The sequence below is a fragment of the Phocoena sinus genome, chromosome 4 (assembly GCF_008692025.1).
Source record: "Phocoena sinus isolate mPhoSin1 chromosome 4, mPhoSin1.pri, whole genome shotgun sequence".
Lineage (NCBI taxonomy): Eukaryota > Metazoa > Chordata > Mammalia > Artiodactyla > Phocoenidae > Phocoena > Phocoena sinus.
Window position 1 is genome coordinate 35,273,270 of NC_045766.1, and position 22,462 is coordinate 35,295,731.

The following is a 22,462-nucleotide window of genomic DNA, read 5'->3' on the forward strand; positions in this document are numbered from 1 at the left end:
CAATATCACTGATGAACAGATGCAAAAATCTTCAACAAAATACTAGCAAACAGAGCCCAACAACATGTTAAAAGGATCATATACCATGATCAAGTGGGATTTATCCCAGCAATGCAAGGATTCTTCAGTATATGCAAATCAACCAATGCGATACACTATATTAATAAGTTGAAGAATAAAACCCATATGATCATCTCAATAGACACAGGAAAATCTTCTGACAATATTCAACACCGATTTCTGATAAAAACTCTCCAGAAAGTGGGCAGAGAGGGAACCTACCTCAACATAATAAAGGCCATATACGACAAACCCACAGCAAACACCAATCTCAATGGTGAAAAAAATGAAAGCATTTCCTCTAAGATCAGGAACAAGACAAGGATGTCCACTCTTACCACTTTTATTCAACATAGTTTTGGAAGTCCTAGCCACAGCAGTCAGAGAAGAAAAAGAAATAAAAGGAATACAAATTGGAAAAGAAGAAGTAAAATTGTCACTGTTTGTAGATGACATGATACTATACATAGAAAATCCTGAAGATGCCAGCAGAAAACTACTAGAGCTAATCAATGAATTTGGTAAGTTGCAGGATACAAAATCAATGCACAGAAGTCTCTTGCATTCCTATACACTAACAACGAAAGATCAGAAAGAGAAATTAAGGAAACAATCCCATTCACCACTGCAACAAAAAGAATAAAATACCTAGGAATAAACCTACCTAAGGAGGTAAAAGACCTATATGCAGAAAGCTATAAGACACTGATGAAAGAAATTAAAGATGACACAAACAGATGGAGAGATATACCACGTTCTTGGATTGGAAGAATCAATATTGTGAAAATGACTATACTACCCAAAGCAATCTACAGATTCAATGCAATCCCTGTCAAATTACTAATGGCATTTTTTACAGAACTGGAACAAAAAATCTTAAAATTTGTATGAAGATACAAAGGACCCCAAATAGCCAGAGCAATCCTGTGGGAAAAAAACGGAGCTGGAGGAATGAGACTCCCTGACTTCAGACTATGCTACAATATGGTACAAAGCTACAGTAATCAAGACAATATGGTACTGGCACAAAAACAGAAATATATATCAGTGGAACAGGATAGAAAGCCCAGAGGTAAACCCACACACATATGGACAACTAATCTATGACAAAGGAGGCAAGGATATACAATGGAGAAAAGACAGTCTCTTCAATAAGTGGTGCTGGGAAAACTGGACAGCCACATGTACAAGTATGAAATTACAACACACCCTAACACCATATACAAAAATAAACTCAAAATGGATTAAAGACCTAAATGTAAGACCGGACACTATAAACCTTTTACAGTAAAACATAGGAAGAACACTCTTTGACATAAATCACAGCAACATTTTTTTGATCCACCTCCTAGAGAAATGGAAATAAAAACAAAAATAAACAAATGGGACTGAGTGAAACTTAAAAGCTTTTGCACAGCAAAGGAAACTATAAACAAGATGAAAAGACAATCCTCAGAATGGGAGAAAACATTTGCAAACTAATCAATGGACAAAGGATTAATCTCCAAAATATATAAACAGCTCATGCAGTTCAATATTAAAAAAACAAACAATCCAATCCAAAAATGGGCAGAAGACCTAAATAGACATTTCTCCAAAGACATATAGATGGCCAAGAGGCACATGAAAAGCTGCTCAACATCACTAATTATTAGAGAAATGCAAATCATAACTACAATGAGGTATCACCTCACACCAGTCAGAATGGGCATCATCGGGCTTCCCTGGTGGCGCAGTGGTTAAGAATCCGCCTGCCAATGCAGAGGACACGGGTTTGAGCCCTGGTACGGGAAGACCCCACATGCCGTGGAGTAACTAAGCCCGTGCACCACAACTACTGAGCCTGTGCTCTAGAGCCCACAAGCCACAACTCCTGAAGCCCACGAGCCACAACTACTGAAGCCCACGCACCTAGAGCCCGTGCTCTGCAACGAGAAGCCACTGCAATGAGAAGCCCGCGCATCGCAACGAAGAGTAGCCCCTGCTCCCTGCAACTAGAGAAAGCCCACATGCAGCAACGAAGACCCAACGCAGCCAAAAATAATAAATAAATAAAAATTAAATAAATTAATTTAAAACAATAGAATTGGCATCATCAGAAAATCTACAAACAACAAGTGTGGAGTGGGTGTGGAGAAAAGGGAACCCTCTTGCACTGTTGGTGAAAATGTAAATTGATACAGACACTGTGGAGAACAGTATGGAGGTTCCTTAAAAAACTAAAAATAGAACTACCATACGACCCAGCAATCCCACTACTGGGCATATACCCTGAGAAAACCATAATTCAAAAAGAGTCATGTACCAAAATGTTCATTGCAGCACTATTTACAATAGCCAGGTCATGGAAGCAACTTAAATGCCCATCGACAGACGGATGGATAAAGAAGATGTGGTACATATGTACGATGGAATGTTACTCAGCCATAAAAAGGAATGAAACTGGGTCATTTGTCGAGATGTGGATGGACCTAGAGACTGTCATACAGAGTGAAGTAAGTCAGAAAGAGAAAAACAAATATCATATATTAATGCATATACGTGGAACCTAGAAAAATTGTACAGATGAAAAGGCAGAAATAGAGACACAGATGTAGAAAAAATGTATGGACACCAAGGGGGGAAAGTGGGGGTGGGAGTGGGGTGGTGGGATGAATTGGGAGATTGGGATTGACATGTACACACTGATGTGTATAAAATAGACAGTAAGAACCTGCTGTATTAAAAAATTTTTTTAATAAAAAAAGATCAATAAATAAATATACTAATGAATAATGATAGAGGAAGCTAACTTGGGAGCTAGTATTTTATATTTCAATGATATTCTCAAAAATTCCATCATCTCTTAGGTTCAATACCTATGCTTTAGTGAAATCTAATTCAAACTGTCTATTTAATAGCATTTAACTTATTGCAGGGGGAAAAAAAGCTCTGTTATGCAACCATTTTTTGCATGTTTGAAAGAGCACAGAATGCTTTTTTCCCCCTAAAATTAGCTGCATAATGGCTAACACATTCTTTGAGTAAATTTTATAACCTTTACTCCATGCAGAGGCCTACATTACCAGACACCACCCGAAAATACCATAAATAAATGAAACCATGCTACCTGCGAGGAAGTCAACTGACCAAGTCTGGCTTTAAGCAGCTCATTAATTTGTCTGCTATAAGCTAGAGAGGCTTATCACGTGCAGTCTAAAAGATAAATAATTTCTCACAAAATAGAACCAAATTGATAAAAATTGTATGTGCCATTGGAAGACTGAATTCACATTGCAATTATTTGGTTTACGAGGTCATTTGTTCAGAGATGTTGGGGACTTGCACTAGACTCAGGTAGTCTACCAGAAGACAATGAGATCTAAAAAAATTCAAGCAAACAAACAAAAAAAACCCCGGCCTCCTGGGATGGAGCTAATTGCCGATGAGAACATGTTACTAGCTCAAAATACAAAGCAGAATGTGTTAACAAAAATCATCATATTTTAAAAGTATTCATTAAATTGATGAAAATATCAGTAGGCATTCTAGGAAGCCCAAAATTTCCAGGGCACCACGTAAAAATTAATGGGAGCTAATCCAAAATTCAAGTATTGAGGATTAACTCAGTGAAATACATTAAAACCTCATAACAATGAGAATTGAAATGTAAGTCAATCTGCTCTCCATCCCTGCTTTCATTTAATTAACTTCCCAATAGCAAAATCTTGCATTTTACACAATTGACTTTTTCGGACCTCACTTTGAAAGTTACATTGGGATTTTACTGCATGAATGAAGGTTTAACATAGTTTAGTTTAGCTCTTTATTGTTCTTTTTCCCCTTGTTTTGCTTTCTATTTGATATGGCTGATAAGATGAAATAGAAACATTTTCTCCCTGTTTCCCATGGAGTTTACTTGAAAGTCTTGTTTGCTATCAATATCTGAGCCACTCACTGTCTCTTAATACTAGTGATTGTTTTTTCTATACAGAGCAATTTGTGCTAAAAGAAGAACTTGAGGAAAACTTGATTACGTTTATATAATGTAGTCAATGTTATACAGTTTATAAAAAGTTTTTACATCCATAATCTTAAACAGTTCTTATAAACTTAGTATCTTTATCCCCATCCTGTAGGTAGGAAAACTGACACTGAGAATGGTTATCACAACCAAAGTCATAAAATCATTAAAAGGCAGCACCAAAGTTCAAATTTCAACCTTCTCAATTCAACTCCAAAGCTTTTTCTTTTACCTTGTATCTACTGTCTGGGTGTTTTCTTTATTTCTACTAAGAAATTGAAATATTTACTTTTAAAAGTGATTTTTTTTTCAGTATAGCTGAAACTCCTGGCTCTTAACTTTTGAAATTTTTGCAACTTTCAAATCAGTTGTCATAATTTGACCTCTTTGATGATTCCAGATTGGAATGACTCCCAAACCACACGAAACACAAAATCATAATATAATTTGCAAAGAATTTTAAGGTTCCTAAACTCTTTTCCATTTATTTTTACCGAAGTAACATATCCATAATTAAGTCAGTCAAAACAGAGACGCTTATGACTAAAAGCAGAATTCCCCCTTTATACGCAGAGCCACTGTCCAGAGGTAATAATGCCAACATCTCTAGATATTTCTTGTGGAATGAGTCTTTATACTCCTAATTATTATGTTAATGATGTTATTTTATATTTCATACACTTTAAATATTATCTCTTAACTTTTTATTGTTTTTAAATAAAGACAACTCTTCTGGGCCAGCAAAACTAACTTTCGCCCTCTATCAATCCTCCCAATACAGTTATATCTTAACTTTTATTAAACTACAATTCAGTGTGTAAATTGTCCTGAATACGTAAATGTTAACATTAGGTCTATTGTATAATCTGATTGTGTTTCTATTCTTACAGAATTTTCTTCTGATTTAACTGCTGGAATTCCCATCCATTCATTTAATTTGTAATGTCCCTATCACAAATTCTTCCCAATGACTCTAATGGTCTCTCGGTATAATTTTCCACATCAAAGGCAAGAGGGAATCCATGAATTCCATTTTTTCCACTATAAAAATCCTCCTTTTTCCAGGCTGGTTAAGTTCTAAAATTTCACTCAGTTTTTTGTCCCAATTTCATTCTGTCACTCTTATCAAAGAGCACTTGAGAGGTAAATTATTTATTTCTTGCACATATTTTTGTGTGTGTTTTTTATTCTGTGCCCACATTTGGTTGACAAATTGACCAGGTAGAAAGTTCTAGGTCGGAAATCATTGCTTCATGCTTTTTGGCTTCCAGAGTTGCTGTTGAGAAGTCTGATGCCATTCTGATTCCAATCCTTTTTACAGGACCTGTCTTTGTTCATTAATTTGATAAGGCTTTTTCCCCCCCTTTCTGCAAGTCTTTAGGGTTTCATTTTATCCCTGGCATTGCAAAATTTCACTTTGATTTGTCTCTGCGTGGATCTTTTCTACCTTCACTGTGTTTGGCACTCAGTGGACCCTACCAATTTAGACATTCCTCCCTTTGGGCTCTAATCATTTTTTGTATTACTTATTTGATAATATCCTCCCTTCTATTTTTTCTTATCTTTTTCTGTAACTCCTGTTATTCAGATAGCGGACCTTCAGGATCGATCTACTAATGTCCTTATGTTTTTTCCATTTCCTTCCTGTTTGTTCTCCTTTGGGGACAATTTTCTCAACTTTATCTTCTAAGCCAACTAATGAATTTAGTTCTCTGCTCTCTTCTTCCTCTGAATCTTCTTTTCTCGTAGCATCTTTCTCTTGCTTCATGGCTGAAATTTTTTTAATCGCTCTGCTGTATTAATGTCAGTTTTTAAAGTTTCCTTATCCCTGCATTGCCTCTATTTCCTCCAAGTTTCTTGATTCTATTTGTTTGCCTTTGTCTCTTTTTTATAGCGAAGAATTTCCTCAAACGTGGTAAGCCTTGGTTATTTAAAACCCATTTTTTAAATTGACTATTTAAAAACCTATTTCAAACTAAGGCAAGAAAAAATTGGCTGGAAGCTCTGTATCCATGAGCAGAGCTTACTGACTAGTGGGCTTCACTGTAGAATTCTCTGGCTGGACTCAGGAAATTTCTGATGTAAATATCTTTAGGGGTTTTTCTTCCTTTGGGTTGGTGTGTTAGTTTCCTAGGGCTGCTATAATAAAGTACCACAAACTCAGGGCTGAAAACAACAGAAACTTATTCTCTCTCAGTCCTGGAGGACAGAAGTCCAAAATCAAGCTGCTAAAAGGGATGATTCCCTCTGGAGACCTGGACGGAGAATCTATTCCATACCTCTCCCCTTGCTTCTGATGGCTGCTGGCAAATCTTGGCATTCCTTGGCTTGGAGCTTCATAACTACAATCTCTGCTTCCATCTTCACACAGCCACCTTCCCTCTGTGTGTCTGTGTCCTCTTTTCTGTTGCTTATAAGAACACTCATCATTGGATTTAGGGTCCACACAAAATGTAGGATAATTTCATCTTAACATCCTTAAGTACATCTACAAAGACCCTACTTCCAAATAAGGTCACATTTACGGATACTGGGAGTTAGGACTTGGACATATCTTTTCAGGCTACTATTCAGCCCACTATAGTCTGTAATATGCCTCCAAGGAAAATTTTCCAATGTCCTACTTGTAAGGGATAAACCTGGGATCTGAACCTTGGAAGAGGGTTATGGCTCTCACACTTCAATGCATAAGTGTTCACTTAATCTTTGTATTCATATCTATTTTCGTGAAACAAACCTCCCAAAACTTAGAAACTTAAAACCACCAGCACTTATCAATACTTGTTCACAATTGTGTAGGATGGTAAGTGGGACTGAGTCCAGCCACCTGGTTATTGTGTTTTCACCTAGGGGTTACTCATGTGACTGCAGGCATCTAGTCAGGTGACTACAGTCAGATGGTCCAAAATGGCCTCACCAACATGACTGTGGCTGATGCTGGCTGTTGGCTGGGCCTCTTCACGTCATCTCTCCTCCTCAGAGAAACTACCTGGCTTCCTCACATGATAAGTCTCACAGCCCCAACAGGGCAAGAGTGGAACTGCCAAGGCTCCCTGAAGCCTACGTTCCTTGTACATCTAGTCTGCTACAATCCATTAGTCAAACCAGGTCACAAAGCCAGCCCAGATTCAAGGGACAGAAAAACAGACTCAACTTCTTGATGGGAGGAGAGGCAATGTCACGCTGCAAAGCCACACACATACAGGGATGTGGGAGCTACTGTAGCCATCTTTATAAACCATCTGCCACGCTCCCCATGTTTCAGTGCCCACACTCAGGTGTGCCTGGTATGCCTCAGTCCAGATTCTTCTGGTCCATCCCCCTCCAGCTCTTATTTTCAGTTTTATGCCAGGGTGGAGAAGGGACAGCTGTCCTGCTGCAAGAGGTAGGGGAGAGAATCTGGAGCCCTAACTACAACTGGATCAGACTTCCAACCAGTGCTTGTGTTTTCAACCCCTGCTCTTCTGTTTTCAGAGTATCGTGTAAATTTCATTTTTGATCTTTCTTGGGTTCTTCTGGGCAAATGAACATGCTTCGTGGTTTCCTGCTCCGTGGGCTTGAGTTTCAGTGCTCTGGGGTCTCCTTTGGATCAGACAAGTTTTAAGATTTTGTTGTTTCTGTTTCCTCTCCCATTCTCTTTGTCCTTGTGGATTTACAGGGGGGAGAGGTCTTTTTACTGTATTTTTGGGTAATTTCAGCAGGGAGTAAAGAAACATCTCTAAATGAATGGTCATTCAGTTTCCAGCTGAATAAGACAACCATGATAGTTATTTATCTCCCCAAAATGGCTACTCTCACTCATCCAAAAATTAATCCACAAATTTCAAAGCATTTAAGTACATGACTATTTCACAGAAAAATGTCATTTGGGAACTATATTCAAGGGAGAAAAAATATTACGTGACATAATTACTCTGAACAGTCTCTCACTGCTTTAACTGTGAATAATTAAGAAAAATGAAACAAATTCAGGAAAGCCTCTTAAAGAACTGCTTTTATGATGAGGAGAATGCTTTAAAAAAAAAAAAAAGATAAAGGTACACCAGCACCAGAAAGGGGTAGTTATAGCAAAGAAGAATTTATAATTATTTCTCACAAGAGAGGTAAGATTAGAATGACCACGACTCTCACCAAACCAGTCTGGATTCAGTAAAGGGTAGTGAAGGGAGAGGGGACAAATGACACCTATAATTAGATCAGAAGAATCAAGGGAATATTTCAGCAGAAAGAATAAAAAAGCAAAATGAGCAACTGTTAGAACCACCACAAAGGGATAATGTATAGGTCTATGTCATAAAGTTCAGCAAGAAGAGGGCGCTCTAGCATGGGATCAGAAAAGTTCTGAAAACTCCCCTGGAATTAACCATCCACATGCATATTTCAGATAAAAACACTACATAAATAGAAACCTGCTTTTGACTTATCTATGGAAGTAGCTTTTGCTCTTGGTTAACAGCTAGAAGGGTTTGAAAACTATAAGGGCTCTTCAATATTCCTGCCTTCTCTTCCTCACTCTTCAATCCATGAGAAACAAAAAGATAAAAAGAAGGTAGAGGCTTTCTAAGAAAGATTGTCAAGGAGAGTGGGGGGAATGAAATCAATTTCTCACTCCTGAACCAAAACTCTGAAAAGAATTGAACTCAAAACACATTCAGCGCCAGTGCCAAAAAATGGATAGGAACTCTGGAAGAGATGAAGGTTGCTTTTTGGCAAATAGGGGAAAAAAATGAAACAAAGAGCCTCAACCAACCCACGTACTCTGGAATCACAGACTAGTGGACATCTGTGATCTTGATCTGTGGATGCAAGGAAGCAACGGAAGAGAAACCTCAGCCAACTGGCTTCTTCCTTAACTGGCACTTCTTCACAGATATAAAAGACAGTAAGAATTTACCTTAGCACATCATATTTTAAAGATGAAAGTCCTAATCAAACAGCAGTTGGACCTGTCAAAGGCATAAATTCATTTTGCAAAGAGCTTCAGGGGAATAAAAATCTGACTCACGGGCCAATATTTGAACTCCCATAATCCCAGACAGCATATGTGGCCGGCAGTGATATTTCATTTCACAACTCAGTAAATCTGTAAAATCTGAATACTCTGATGTCTACACCAATCTTACACCATCAGAAACGAATGAATTACTGCCATATGGATCATCAAATTGCCTCAGATTCGTTCCACTGTGAAAATCCCATTTTGAAACTTCAAAACCCCACAAAACTCTTGACTAATGACTCTCCTGCTGCACTTTTAGATCATGTCCAATTTTTCGCTGTTTTAAAGAATGCTGAAATGCACAACTTTATAACTTTTTTTTCTATACACAATTATTTCCTTAGGATGAACTACTAGATATAAAATGGATTGGTAAAAATTTTATATATTATATACAATTTAATGATAAAACTGCCCATAGAAAGATTGTACCATTCCACAGCTTCACCAGAAATATAAGAAATGGACATCATGTTTGGTAGTATATTTTTTTAACCTTTACTAATTTGATGGGTGATAAATGGTCTCTTAACACTGTAAATCAACTATACTCCAATAAAAAAAATTTTTTTAATGGAAGTAATGCAGAAGCATATTAAAATAAAAAGTAAAATTCAAAAAGTCTTGGTTTTATTTCACATTTTAAAATTACTAGTGAAGGATGAACATTTTTAATAGATCATTGACATTGTGCAATTTTTTTTATATGTTTCGAATGTTTTACACGTTCTTCTGTTGGGTAGTCATCTTTTCCCTCAATTGTCTGTGGAAGTACTTTCCGTATTAAGGAAATTCACTATTTCTCTCTTTTGTATGTTATAAATATTTTCCAAGTTTGCACTTGACATTCATTATATGATGTTTGATATATTGGACCACATACAAAGTTTCAGGACATTAATATTTTCCTTTATGGTTTATGCCTCTTGATATATGATAATTTAAAAAAATTTCTTTCATGTTATACCCATACGTAGCTTCAAGCTAGTTTAGAAAATTAAACTGGAAACGCGTAATCATTTGCCAGGAGCAGATGTCACAGAACACTGGCTTCTGTTTTCCCCAACTAAAATTTACTGGTTGAATGTCAATATAACAAAAGGAGGGAAGAAACATATGCCCCTTAGCAAATGACATCCACTATTGCTATTCAAATGGATTGGGTAAATTCCACTAGCACAAATGAATTTGAAGTCGCTTTCTTTGAACATTTTAATTTCTCACACTGCTGTGCTTCTGAATATCTGTCAAAGGGCTTTCACATTCATCATCCCAATCAATTTTCAATCTGACATTGTGAGATAAGAAAGGTAGGTTTCAGCTCCCCTTTGTACAGATCAGGAAACCAAGGCTCAGAAACAATACTGATTGGCCTGCCCAAGATTCTCCAACTGATAAAGCTTGCAGTATATGAAATGCAGATTTTCTGTACTCCTGGTCTAAGGTTCTTTCCACTATACTGTGAAGAGTTCTTCTGATGACAATGCAGGAGTAGTTATAATTGCAGGAAACAGGGAATAATGATTTAGAAAGGGCATGTTCTCTGGGGAAGATAATTCTTCTATTACCCCATTCCCATTTTCTGTCTGCCTTAACAGCTAACTTTGTTAGTGGAGAATCTCTGCCTTTGCCAAATTATCAAACTAAAATAACCGATTTTGATAAAACATTTTGCTAACACTATCTGGCTTAATCCTTAAAGCAACAACAAAATGTATAAAATCTGGATCTGTAATTCCTAAAATGTATGTGACTGTGGTAATGGGATAAAGTAAAATATTACCAGGTCTAGTGTCTTTTCTCTGACACCACCAACTCTGACTCTCCGACACTAGCTGGGTATCCAGCAGTGCAATTCAGTCATGACGCTTACCATCTGGAGTCAGCATTAGACCCCTGCAGGGCTCAGTCCCACAGGCTAATCCTGCTTCAGATGCCGCAGGTGAGGTCTCAGGCTACCCCCACTTCTGCCTGGCCTACTACAAATTTCGGAGTTCTGGACATTACTTAAAACAGTAAAAATAGATTTTAATCAGTAACTATTGCAAAACGGAAAAAGAGAGCTCAGTATAGAACTGGCTTATTTGCTAATACAAGTGGGGATTTATAGCCCAGGAGCAAGGTAGGGGTCAGTGGAGGCATAAGAGGGGATTCTGGCTAACCCAACCTAACAGGATTCTTCCTGAAATGCAGGCCAGGCTGATCAAATATCACCCAGGGAATAGTGATAGGAGAGGAATTTTATCAGATATTGAGGGCGATTTGATATCAAGGATGGAGATTCTGGTTAAACTGACTTAGGATTCTTGCTACAGCTGGACTCTTAAGGACAAGGCCAAAGGATGGAACCTTCGAAAAACTGGCTCAAAAGAGCCTACTTAGAGTTTGTTTCATTGAGGAGAAAGTCTTTGTCAATTCCCACAACTCAGTTTCCAAGATTTGCTAGAATGACTCACAGAATTCAGAAAAGTGCTTTACTTACTATTACTCGTTAATTATAAAGTATACAGCTCAGCCAAAATGGAAGAGATGCACTGGGCAAGGTATGAAGGAAGATATTTACCAATGAATGACTATACTGCTAGTTAAGAATTATGTCATAGTTAATAAATGTCTAGCTATGTTATTACTATAAAGAAAACATTACCATGGTATCTGAAAGGAAACACATGAGTTAATTGTCACTACTCTGTGGAAAAATATGCATATTTAAGGTTAAAAATTGTATAAGTGTTCAATTTGTCACACCCTCTTTAAAGATGCTGGAAACACATTTTAAATAACTCATAGATAAGATTTTTGTGGAACTGTGATATTTACCTCTCTATTCTAAATTTAAAGTATACCTACACCCAACCTCAAGAAAAACTCATGTATCTTTCACAAGTATTTTTAAGTAAACATTCAGTTAAACAGTCTAATGATACCTTTTGCTCCACCTTCAAAAACTGAGCCAGTTCTTCCACAGTTAGGTGATCTTTCTTGTCACTGTAGCTCAAAAGCAACAAATAAAGGTCCCGTCTCAATGACATCATTTTGTAAAAAACACAGAACTCTTCAAATGTCAAAGTTCCCTGATTCTCATCTGTATCAGCTTCCTGAAAGAGACATAGAAAATAACAAGGCAGTGTGAGAGTTTGAAATAGGAAATTCAGTAGCCGGAAATAATATTTACTATAAAAAAGGCTAATACACATTTCACAAATGGTAAATAAGTTCTTTTCAAGCACACATGGATCAATTTAAAAACTGACTATATATTAGGCCACAAAAAAGTTTCAAATTATAAAGAATCAACCTTATAAAAACTAACTTCTCTGATCACAGTAAATTTATAAAGCAACAAACAAAGCTTAAAAAAAACTGTGTATGGAAAAAACACATTTCTAAATAGGAAATGAAACGTACAGAAGTAAACGCATGTACCACGTGTTACAACTTGTGTGATGCAGTAGTTAGAAGGAAACTTGAAGTTTTCAATGTATAAGCAATGTAGATTAAAATCAGAGAAGCTAATAATTCAACTCCAAAAGCTAGGAAAAAGTTAAGCTAAAGAAAATAGAAGGAAATAAGTTATAAGCAAAAGCAGAAAGCAATGAAATAGAAAACAAGCAGATATAACATCAAAGGTGAGCAATTAAACCCAAAGCTGGTCTTTTGACAAAACTAATAAAAGAAATTTTGGATAAGACTAATCAAGAACAAAAGAGAGAAAATACATTTAATACATGATGAAAATTCTAGTCTCTCATCAGCTTCTGAACTGTGATTCAATCAAATGTAATTTTTACCTATAATAGAATCTCTCTTAATTCTGCATAGGTAGCTTATTGCTCTTACAGCCATCAGCATCATTGGTACCTTTTCCTCCATAAAAGCCTGAAAAATCCATCTGGACTGATCACTAGTTGAAATTATTTGTTCCTAGTAATTATTGAGGAAGGATCTTTCGTCACGTACCTGCCTTCAGATTGGCTGAATTTGTCATAAAACTGTTGGGGATATATAATGAAAAACCAATCCATTTACATGGTCTCCTTTATTTTAAGTGAACACAGTTGTAGCTGAGCAAAAATTGACAGGGACTGAATGGCATTTTGAAATTCATAGATGTTGTGACATATAGTCAGCTGGTATGTGTTTTTAAATACAGTTTTGAAAGTCAAAATATGTATAAAAATATACTTTTTTAAACTTTGCTAACTTTGGGTCAATTATGAGCAAACACTTAGACCAATATTTAAATCATACACTGTTTCTCTGTGATGCTGTTGCTTTCTGTCATTTTAAAGGCAGAGACAGATTGGTCTACAGAATACCAACATTTTTGGTGTTTGAGGCTCTTGGTTGTAGAGTCTTTGCATCCAAAGAAAGTAGGTCTAATGTTCATATTTCTGCCATAACTTTGTTTCAAAATATCTAGACCTGGATAGAGAGATGATACATTTTTCAAAACTTCCTTGGAAATGCCTAAACCATTAAGAACAGTAAAACTCTAAGGTTTAAGCAATAGCATCAAAGACTTCAAAAGAAGCTATCCATATCTTAAAAGACTATTTTTTAAAAAAACCATCTGAATCTTGCACTGCAACAAAAAGGCAAAGAAAATTCCAGGAAGGCTTTAATGTCTTTACCAGCAATTCAGTAAAAAAAAAAAAAAAAAAAAAAAGTTCCTTAAAATAATACTAAGATCTTTGTTTCCATCACTCCACCCTGAGCACTCACAGAACTCTGCTGCATGCAAGACCTATGATAGAAATATTCTACATACAATAGAAGCCCAGCTGCTTCTCTAGTCACTGCCGGCTTGAGAAGTCTTTCAGTCTTTAAATCCAAGGTCATAAAAAGAGACCTTACTGTTTTCTTAAAACTTCTCTAAAGCACTAACTTTGAACTTACAAGACTTTTGACATAAATATTTCCCGGTTTACCCTCTAAAATACTCAGTGTATTAGAGATAAAATGTGTCTGAAGGAGGAAAAAATATAGAAGTAAAAATAGTTTAATATCTTATGTTACTTCTCTATCTTATTTCCAAAAAGTACCCCCCAAATCATTATTTTTGTAGGTATAGATTTTGCCCTCCTATTTAAGCGTGGCCTCTCTGATTTAATCAGAGCTATCTCTCCAGTACTATGAATATCTCCTATGGAAAGGAATGCATGGGGAGGTGGGACTCAAAATAGAACAAAAGTAAGGTGTCACAGGGAGTGCCAAGAACATGGCAAACCTTTCCATATAGCTTAAAAACAATTCGCTCTGTGACAACTCATTTCCCCTACAAAGTCCCTCATTCCATCTCTGGTTCCTTTTATAGACTATCTCATTCCTTCCTCTTCTTTCCATTCTCTTCAGTATAATGGGACCCAGTTCCCCCAGTGCAAACCATCTCCAGCTTCCAAGGACAAGACCACAGGACCTGTGACCGTAAGAGGTCACAGATCGAAGCCATCCTCCATCTTCCATTCATTGTTGCAACTCACCCCTCATGCTGTTTCTGCCCTTACCATCTCTGATAACACGAGGTTAGAAAACAAAGGAAGCACAAAACATTAAACATCATAAAATATAACACTTATACTTAATTTTACATATTAAAAATATCACCTACCTAGTCACTTAGAAAATCACTGCAAAACATGGATTATACATATGACTTATCTCCAAATAAGAGCATTTCCTGAATTAGTAGTCTACTAATTACTAATAATCTAACATGTCTTTGCACCAACTTTAACTTAACAGAACTCACTTTTGCACCTTAGGTGGAAGACTGAGTACAATCCCAGCTGGGGGCCACAGAATAAGTTTGGGCCCATGGATTTTCCTCCAGAACTTACCAACAGGGAAAGAGCATCTCATCTAACACCAACAAGCAGTTGGAGTGAACTTCCGGAGGGCTCCCTAAATGGTAGAAGTGATACAGCACTTCTAAGCCTTAAGGATTCTAAATCTTAAACTCCTCTGTAACAAAATAGAGGGCTCTTGAGGATTGCGACACGTGCTATTTTGTCATGTTACTTGGTCTTTATTCTGATCCTCACAACAGACCATGAGGTTGGTAGATGAGATCTTATCATCCTCTCCAAGTGACTTGATCCCATTTACCCCGTTATTTAAGTATCAGGTTAAATGCTTAGAATTACTCTCTGAAAATGGCAACAACAACAACAAAGCACTTTAGGAAGTGAAACTGTGGATGCATGTTAAGTTTAGGAAGTTTTCCTTGATGAAATAAAATGCCTCTGTCTTCAAAGAAAAACAAAACAATACAGAGTAGTAATATTAGCTTCCAACAAGGCAAAATAGCCTTTTGAAATACCTCAGTATATCGATAACCTCCAACATGTATTTTATATAAGGCCAATCCAATTGTGAAAATATACCTGAAACATTTGTCTGACTTTTCTTCGGGGCAGATTGACATTTAGTTTGTGCATCAATTGGTGTATCTCTTCAATGTTCAATAAGCCATCACCATTCTTATCAGCTTCCTCAAAGGTCTGCTTCACCCACTTGCAGAAAGGTCAAGAAAAACACTTGCATTTTCATCAAAATAAAATCTGCTTTCGCAGAATACTCACAAGAACATTTATCATTAACACCAAACTTGAGAAGAAATTCTTTTGAGGAGGACCTGCAATCCACAGGCTCTTAGTGAGCTACTAACAGTGACAACAAAAGGAACTAGGGGAAGGAGAGCACATATAGGTGCTTCCCTTCACTGGGAAATGGAGTCAAACCATATTATTCTGGGAGCTTCTTTAACATTTTATCCAAACTGTTAAAGCATCTCTATGATGTGATGAGACCCCATGTATACCAAATTTAGGCCTTATCTTCTCCATCTATGACCTTTCATCCAGTATTTTTTTTTTTTACCTTCACAATACCCCTACACAACATGATCTTTTCAATTCCCTTTTCTCAGTCCCCTTCTTACAGTTAGAAGCTTAGACCATCTCATTCAATCTCCTCATTGTTCAGATGAGGATATAAAACTAGAAGAGAGGGAGAAATTTGGTAAGAATTAGTAAAAGAACCAGGTCTCAACCACAGGTCTCCTTCAACTTGGTCTAGCACTGTTTTCTCCTGCACAGAAGGCCTGTCTCTACACTGCTCCTCTTCCTATGACTAGCTTTGACAATTCTTACCTAATATTCTCAACTTCTAAATCAAGGGCATTAATAGGAACTGCAAGCCTAATATGATAGAGGTTGCTTCAAAGCTCAGGTATGATACTAGGTGCCTGAGGATATGAGTTTAGATACAAAGGATTTACATCATGTGAACTGAGATTTTAAAAGGCCCCCAGGAGGATGAGTCTTGGGTCGCTTTACATAGTGAGGAAGCAGAATAACTGGTAACAAATGCATGAACTTAAAATTCTCAGTTAAGTTTTAGCAGAGGGCTTTTTTAAAATGTATGATTCACAGTTGTTAGGGGGTAGATAACAGAAGGTAGGAATGGTATGTACATTTAGAAAAACAAATTGAGCTTCAAAATTCAAAGGGTAATGAAGAAGAAAATAATGAAGATGATGGGAGAAAAACAGAATCAAAGTAAGGGAAAGACTTAGGTTTAAATCTAAGAAATGGGAGAATGGGAGTAGGTCAAAGGAAAGTGTCAAAGAATAACATTTGCTTATCAAACAGGTGACGTCAAACTGAAAATTTTTCATTTAAGACGAAATATTAACTAACCTCCCAGTAGTAACTCAGAACACTTATACTTCTTAGGTGATTCAAACTATGATTATAGGAGATTATACCTTAGAAAGTAAAAACTGGAAAATTAATCTTATTTCTCCTAAAGTTAAATAGAAGTGATTTTTCAATCGTAAATATCTGTTTCACATTTTGTTCCCTTTATAACATTTGAATATAACCAGCCCAGTTCTTTCAAATTCAATTGTTCCTCATGGAGTTCAGGAAGGACCTCATTATATATGATACCTGGGAATTAAAGAGTGACCCAGGACCAGGGGAAAAATAACTGAAGAATCAAAAGAGTGAAACATTTGGGCCAATTACTAGTAAGTACCTGAATCTCATTTTTTTTCTGTTTTCTGGGAATACAGCACCCATTGCATGAGCTCTATTTCTTTTGACTGTGAACACTGCTCTGTGCCCCACAAAATATTTGGCCAGAGTTCAAAGAAATGAATAAATGAGTCCAAGGATGGCAGCATTTTCATCCTTTTATTTTATACTTCTTTATCAAAGCATCTCAAAGACTTCTCCAGAGAAGAAGCAGATACAAGCAGACACTAAGCATGAATATTCTGCAGAAACAAACCCTTTTGGGTGAGCCTGTGTCTGCAAGGCCTTCAGTGTCAACACACAAGCTGGCCTTGACAATTGGTTTAGGGGATCTGGAATTGGTAAGACAGAAACAGAGGCCGACTCAGACCAAGAAATATACACTACTTCTGATTCCATGCTGACCTGGCCCTGTGACAGTGGGTCACTTACATCACCTCTTGGGGCTTCCATTTCTTCATGTATAATGTCAGTGAGCACAACTAGATGACCCTGAAGCCCCTTCCAACTGTAAGATTCTATGAAAGGAAATACCATTCTCTCTCAGTAACAGTACACATGGTATAAGATATAATTGCAGGTAAAAGTATTCTGATACCTCAAAGTTGTTGTTCATAATTAAGACATGAGTGCCCAAGAAAACCCTGAATTAATGATTCATAGCCAATACATGATAAATTTAATAAAAGAAATAGCATTTCTGCAATGAAAAACTAGGAGAGTAAAAACTGAATGAAAAGTTACGGCCTAGTATTGTCTAATCAAAAAACTTTAGAAGAGGGCTTCCCTGGTGGCGCAGTGGTTGAGAGTCCGCCTGCCGATGCAGGGGACGCGGGTTCGTGCCCCGGTCCGGGAAGATCCCACATGCCGTGGAGCGGCTGGGCCTGTGAGCCATGGCCGCTGAGCCTGCGCGTCCGGAGCCTGTGCTCCGCAACGGGAGAGGCCACAACAGTGAGAGGCCCGTGTACCGCAAAAAAAAAAAAAAAAAAAAAAAAAAAAACAAAAAACACTTTAGGAGAATGTAAAGCATTGAACGGTATTATTTAGTGCAGGGGTGGGCAAATTTTTTCTGAAGAGGGCCTGATAATAAATATTTTAGGTTTTACAGGCCATTTGGTCTCAACTGCAACTATTCTACTATGCCATCGTTACACAGAAGCTACCATAGACAATACATAAATTAATTGGCATAAAATTTCATGTCACAAAACTTTATACTTCTTTTGATTTTTTCAACCATTGAAAACCCATTGTTAGCTTAGGAGCCCATATAAAAAGGTGGTGGGTCAGATTTACCTATAGGCTACAGTTTTCAGGACCCCTGATTTATAGGGAAGGTGTAAGGCTTCAGTTTACAACACCCATAAAGTCTTCTACAAGTAATAATTTCCCAAGTGGCATTAAGAGGTAAGGTGGGGGCACCAAGGAGGAGAATGATCTGATGGAGGAATATGCCAGCATCATCATCTTTGCATGCTGGGACCACTGAGTTTTCAGACATCAATCTATCTGAGCAGGAAAAGCAAAAGATTTGCCAATCCTTATCTCTCTTTAGCAATAACAACAGCAGCTACTGTTTATAAAATGCTTACTATGAGCTGGACAGTGTTCAAAGCACTTGTGTATAATCAATTCATTTGATGTCACACAATGACATAGGGCAGACACCATCATTATCATCATCACCATGTTACAGATAAAGAATCTGAAGTAAAAGAGTTTAAGTCCCCCAAAGTTACATGGTACACGGCAGAGCTGGGGCTGGACCCAGACAGGGCAGCACTGTCTTGCTCCTTAACCACAATACTGTATTGCTTCTGATAGACACGAGTACTTCATCTACCTCCATTCAACATGGCCACACTGCAGAAATAACCTGAATCTCACTTTACACTGGATGGATTTTTTTCATACAACTATTTAGGATTCATTATTCTCATTATTCATTCACAGTTTTTCAGGCCTAATTGAAATGTAATGATAATGAACATATCAGCTCTGTTCTCCTCAATTAATGTTATTAAATTTACATCCAATCAAGGATGTCATTCTGATATTAAGACATTATCTAAACCCCTATCCAATTCTGACAAATCTGTATGAGAATGGTTCTCTGACTCAATATAACATTCCCTATTTTTGACATCAGCTTCCTCTTCATTAATTTCCTGTTTCCTTTTCTTTCCTCACTGACATAAACATCAACTCTTTAATATTTTGTATAAAATTGTTCCTCTGTGTGGTTCTGGGGTACACTCGGTTTCCAGATAGCATATTTTCAGAATATGAAAATCCTCAACTGTCAATCTGATTAATTCAAATATGAAAACTTTCTACTGCCAGTAAACATGGACAAACAAATCATGTTAAAAAAACTATTCACCTAAGCTGGTAAAAATTCAACTAGAGTATTGTAACTTTAGGACATTAAATGTAATCCCCAAGGTAACCACAAAGAAAACAGCTATAGAATTTATATAAATGGGATTTAAATATTTTAATACAAAAAAAAAGACATAATGCAAGAAATAAGAGACCAAGAAAGCTATAAGGCATAAAGAAAACAAATAGCACAATAATGGATATTAATCCTTATCAATAATTATTTTAATGTAAATGAATTAAACTCCCCAATCAAAAGACAGATTGACAGAATAGATAAAAACTCATGACCCTACTATATGCTGTCTACAAGAGACTCACTTGAGATCCAAAAACACAAACAGGTTGAAAATGAAAGGATGGAAAAAGATATTCCATGCAAATCATAACAAAAAGAGAGCTGGGGTGGCTATATTAACATCAAACAATAGACTTTAAATCAAAAAAGGCTGTAAGAGACAAAGAAAGATATTATGTATTAATAGAAGTCTCAATACAGCAGGAAAATATAACAGTTATAGACATTTATGCATCTAATGACAGATCATCAAAATATATAAGGCAAAAACGGTGAAAACTGAAGAGAGAAATAATTCTACAATAATACTTGGAGACTTCAGTACCTCACTAACAATAGTGGATAGAACAACTAGACAGAACTAAGGAAATAAAGAATTTAAACAACACAATAAACCAACTAGATCTAACAGACACTCTACCCAACAATAACAGCATATACAGTCTTCTCAAGTGCACAAGGGACATTTTCAGAATAGACCATATTTGAGGGCAGCAATTAAGTCTCAATAGATTTAAAAAGATAGATAGCAGAAAGAAGGAAATAATAAAGAGAACAGATATGAAGTAGAAAAACAACTGAGAAAAATCAATGAAACCAAAAGTAGTTTTATCAAAAAGATCAGTAAAACTGACAAAACTTTTGTTAGATGGACGAAGAGAAAAAAAGACTCAAAGTACTAAAATCAGAAGTGAAAGTGGGGACATTACTACTGATTCTACAGAAACATAAAGGACTATAAGATACTACTATAAAAAATTATACACCAAAAAATTGAATAACCTAGATGAAATGGACAAATTCCTAGAAATATAAAACCTACCAAGACTATATCACAAATAGAAAATATGAATAGATCTATAACTAATAAGAAGATTGAATCAGTAATCAAAAATCTCTCAACAAAGAAAATCCCTGGACTTGATGGTCTCACTGGTGAATTCTATCAAATATTTAAAGAACAAATACCGAAATCCTCAAATTTTTCCAAAAAAAATTAAAGTGGAGGGAACACTTCCTAACTCATTCTATGAGGTCACCAAAGGCAGACAAAGACACTACAAGATAACTACAGACCATTATCTCTTATTTACACTGATGCAAAAATCCTCAACAATATATAGTTGATCCTTGAACACCAGGGGTTTGAATTGTGTGGGTCCACTTATATGGGAATTTTTTTTCAATAAATAAGTACTACAGTACTACACAATCTGCAGCTGGTTGAATCCACAGATGCAGAACCTCAGATACAGAGGGCCAACTATAAAGTTATACTCAGATTTTCAACTGCTCAGGAGGTCTGCACCCCAACTCCTGCATTGTTCAAGGGTCAGCTGTACTAGCAATACAATTCAGCAGCATATTAAAAGGATTATACACCAAGACCAAGTGAGATTTAGTCCTGGAATACAAGGATGGTTCAACATATAAGAATTAATCAAAGTAATATGCTGCATCAACATAATGAAGAGAAAAACCACAATCATCTCAATTGATGCAGAAAAAGCATCTGACAAAATTCAACACCGTTTCATGATAAAAACACTCAACAAAATAGAAATAGAAGAAAACTACCTCAATATAATAAAAGCAATATATGAAAAAACCACAGCAAATATTATATTCAATAGTTAGAGACTGAAAGCTTTTCCTCTAAGATCAGAAACAAGACAAGGATGCCTGCCTTCACCACTTCTTCTCAGCATAGTACTAGAAGTTCTAGCCAGAGCAACTAGGCAAGAAAAAGAAATAAAGCCATCCAAATCTGAAAGGAAGAAGTATAATTATCTGTTTGCAGATAATATGATCTTACACATAGAAAACCTTAAAAACTTGCAGAAGAGTAGAGCAATACCACACTTCTCACTAATTTCTTTTACTTTGAAAAAGTTATTTTTCATAAAAATACATTAACATGTAATAGTTTATTATAATTTTTAGTGAAATATTTTTGAAATTCTCAGATTTAATGTCTTATATGACAAATATCAATAGATTGAACCCACATAAAAACTCTTTGGGGTCTTCAGTTTTTAAAAATGCAAAAAGGGTCCTGAGATCAAAGTCCAATTATGTTAATTTCTCTTGTCAGAGGTTGGTTTAGGAATGGGCCTGTAATAGCATTTCTGGCCATTGATGAGAGGTAGTCTTTTGTGGAGCTCCTGGGAAGTTTTTCTTTGCTCTTAAAAAAAAATGGGGGGACGTTTATGAGAAGAAACTTTGTTCCCTCTGGGCAGGACTTCTCTGTGTTTAGAGCTGCTGCACTTCTCTTTGACCAAAGGGTAGCCAGCTAGCTAAAGGACCAAGCCAACATGCTGAGAATGGCAGAGCCTAGGTCTCTAATGACATTACCTAGGTCTCTAATGAGCCACTGAATTAACTAACCCTGAAACCGCTCTATCTCAGATCTCTTGTTCATGAGAAAATGAATATTCTTTATTGTTTGAGGCACTGTTAGTATGGTTCTGTGGCTTGCACCAGAAAGCATCCTCAATGATTCAGTATTTGTTTTTTATCAAATGTAAAGGAGTTAGGAACCAAACTAGCAGGAAAAAGCACAGAAAGTTAATTCCTATGTTTATGTTTTGTTCATTTATGAATCCCAGTTGCATTTATCTGCATGCTGTGAATACGGATGAAAACATCATGGCTCATCAGCTTAGACCTTTACACTG

The 22,462-nt window shown here is 36.5% G+C and overlaps 1 protein-coding gene across 1 annotated transcript in view; it reads right to left on the reverse strand.

Annotated features, from left to right (window-relative positions):
• Positions 1-22,462, reverse strand: part of PLCH1 (phospholipase C eta 1) — a 237,967-nt gene that overhangs the window by 85,533 nt on the left and 129,972 nt on the right. Inside the window, exons 5-6 of the mRNA XM_032631291.1 lie at positions 15,449-15,579; positions 11,990-12,160 (exon numbers count right to left, since the gene is read on the reverse strand). Of these exons, the coding sequence (XP_032487182.1) occupies positions 11,990-12,160; positions 15,449-15,579 (302 nt within the window). The remainder of the gene's footprint in view (positions 1-11,989; positions 12,161-15,448; positions 15,580-22,462) is intronic.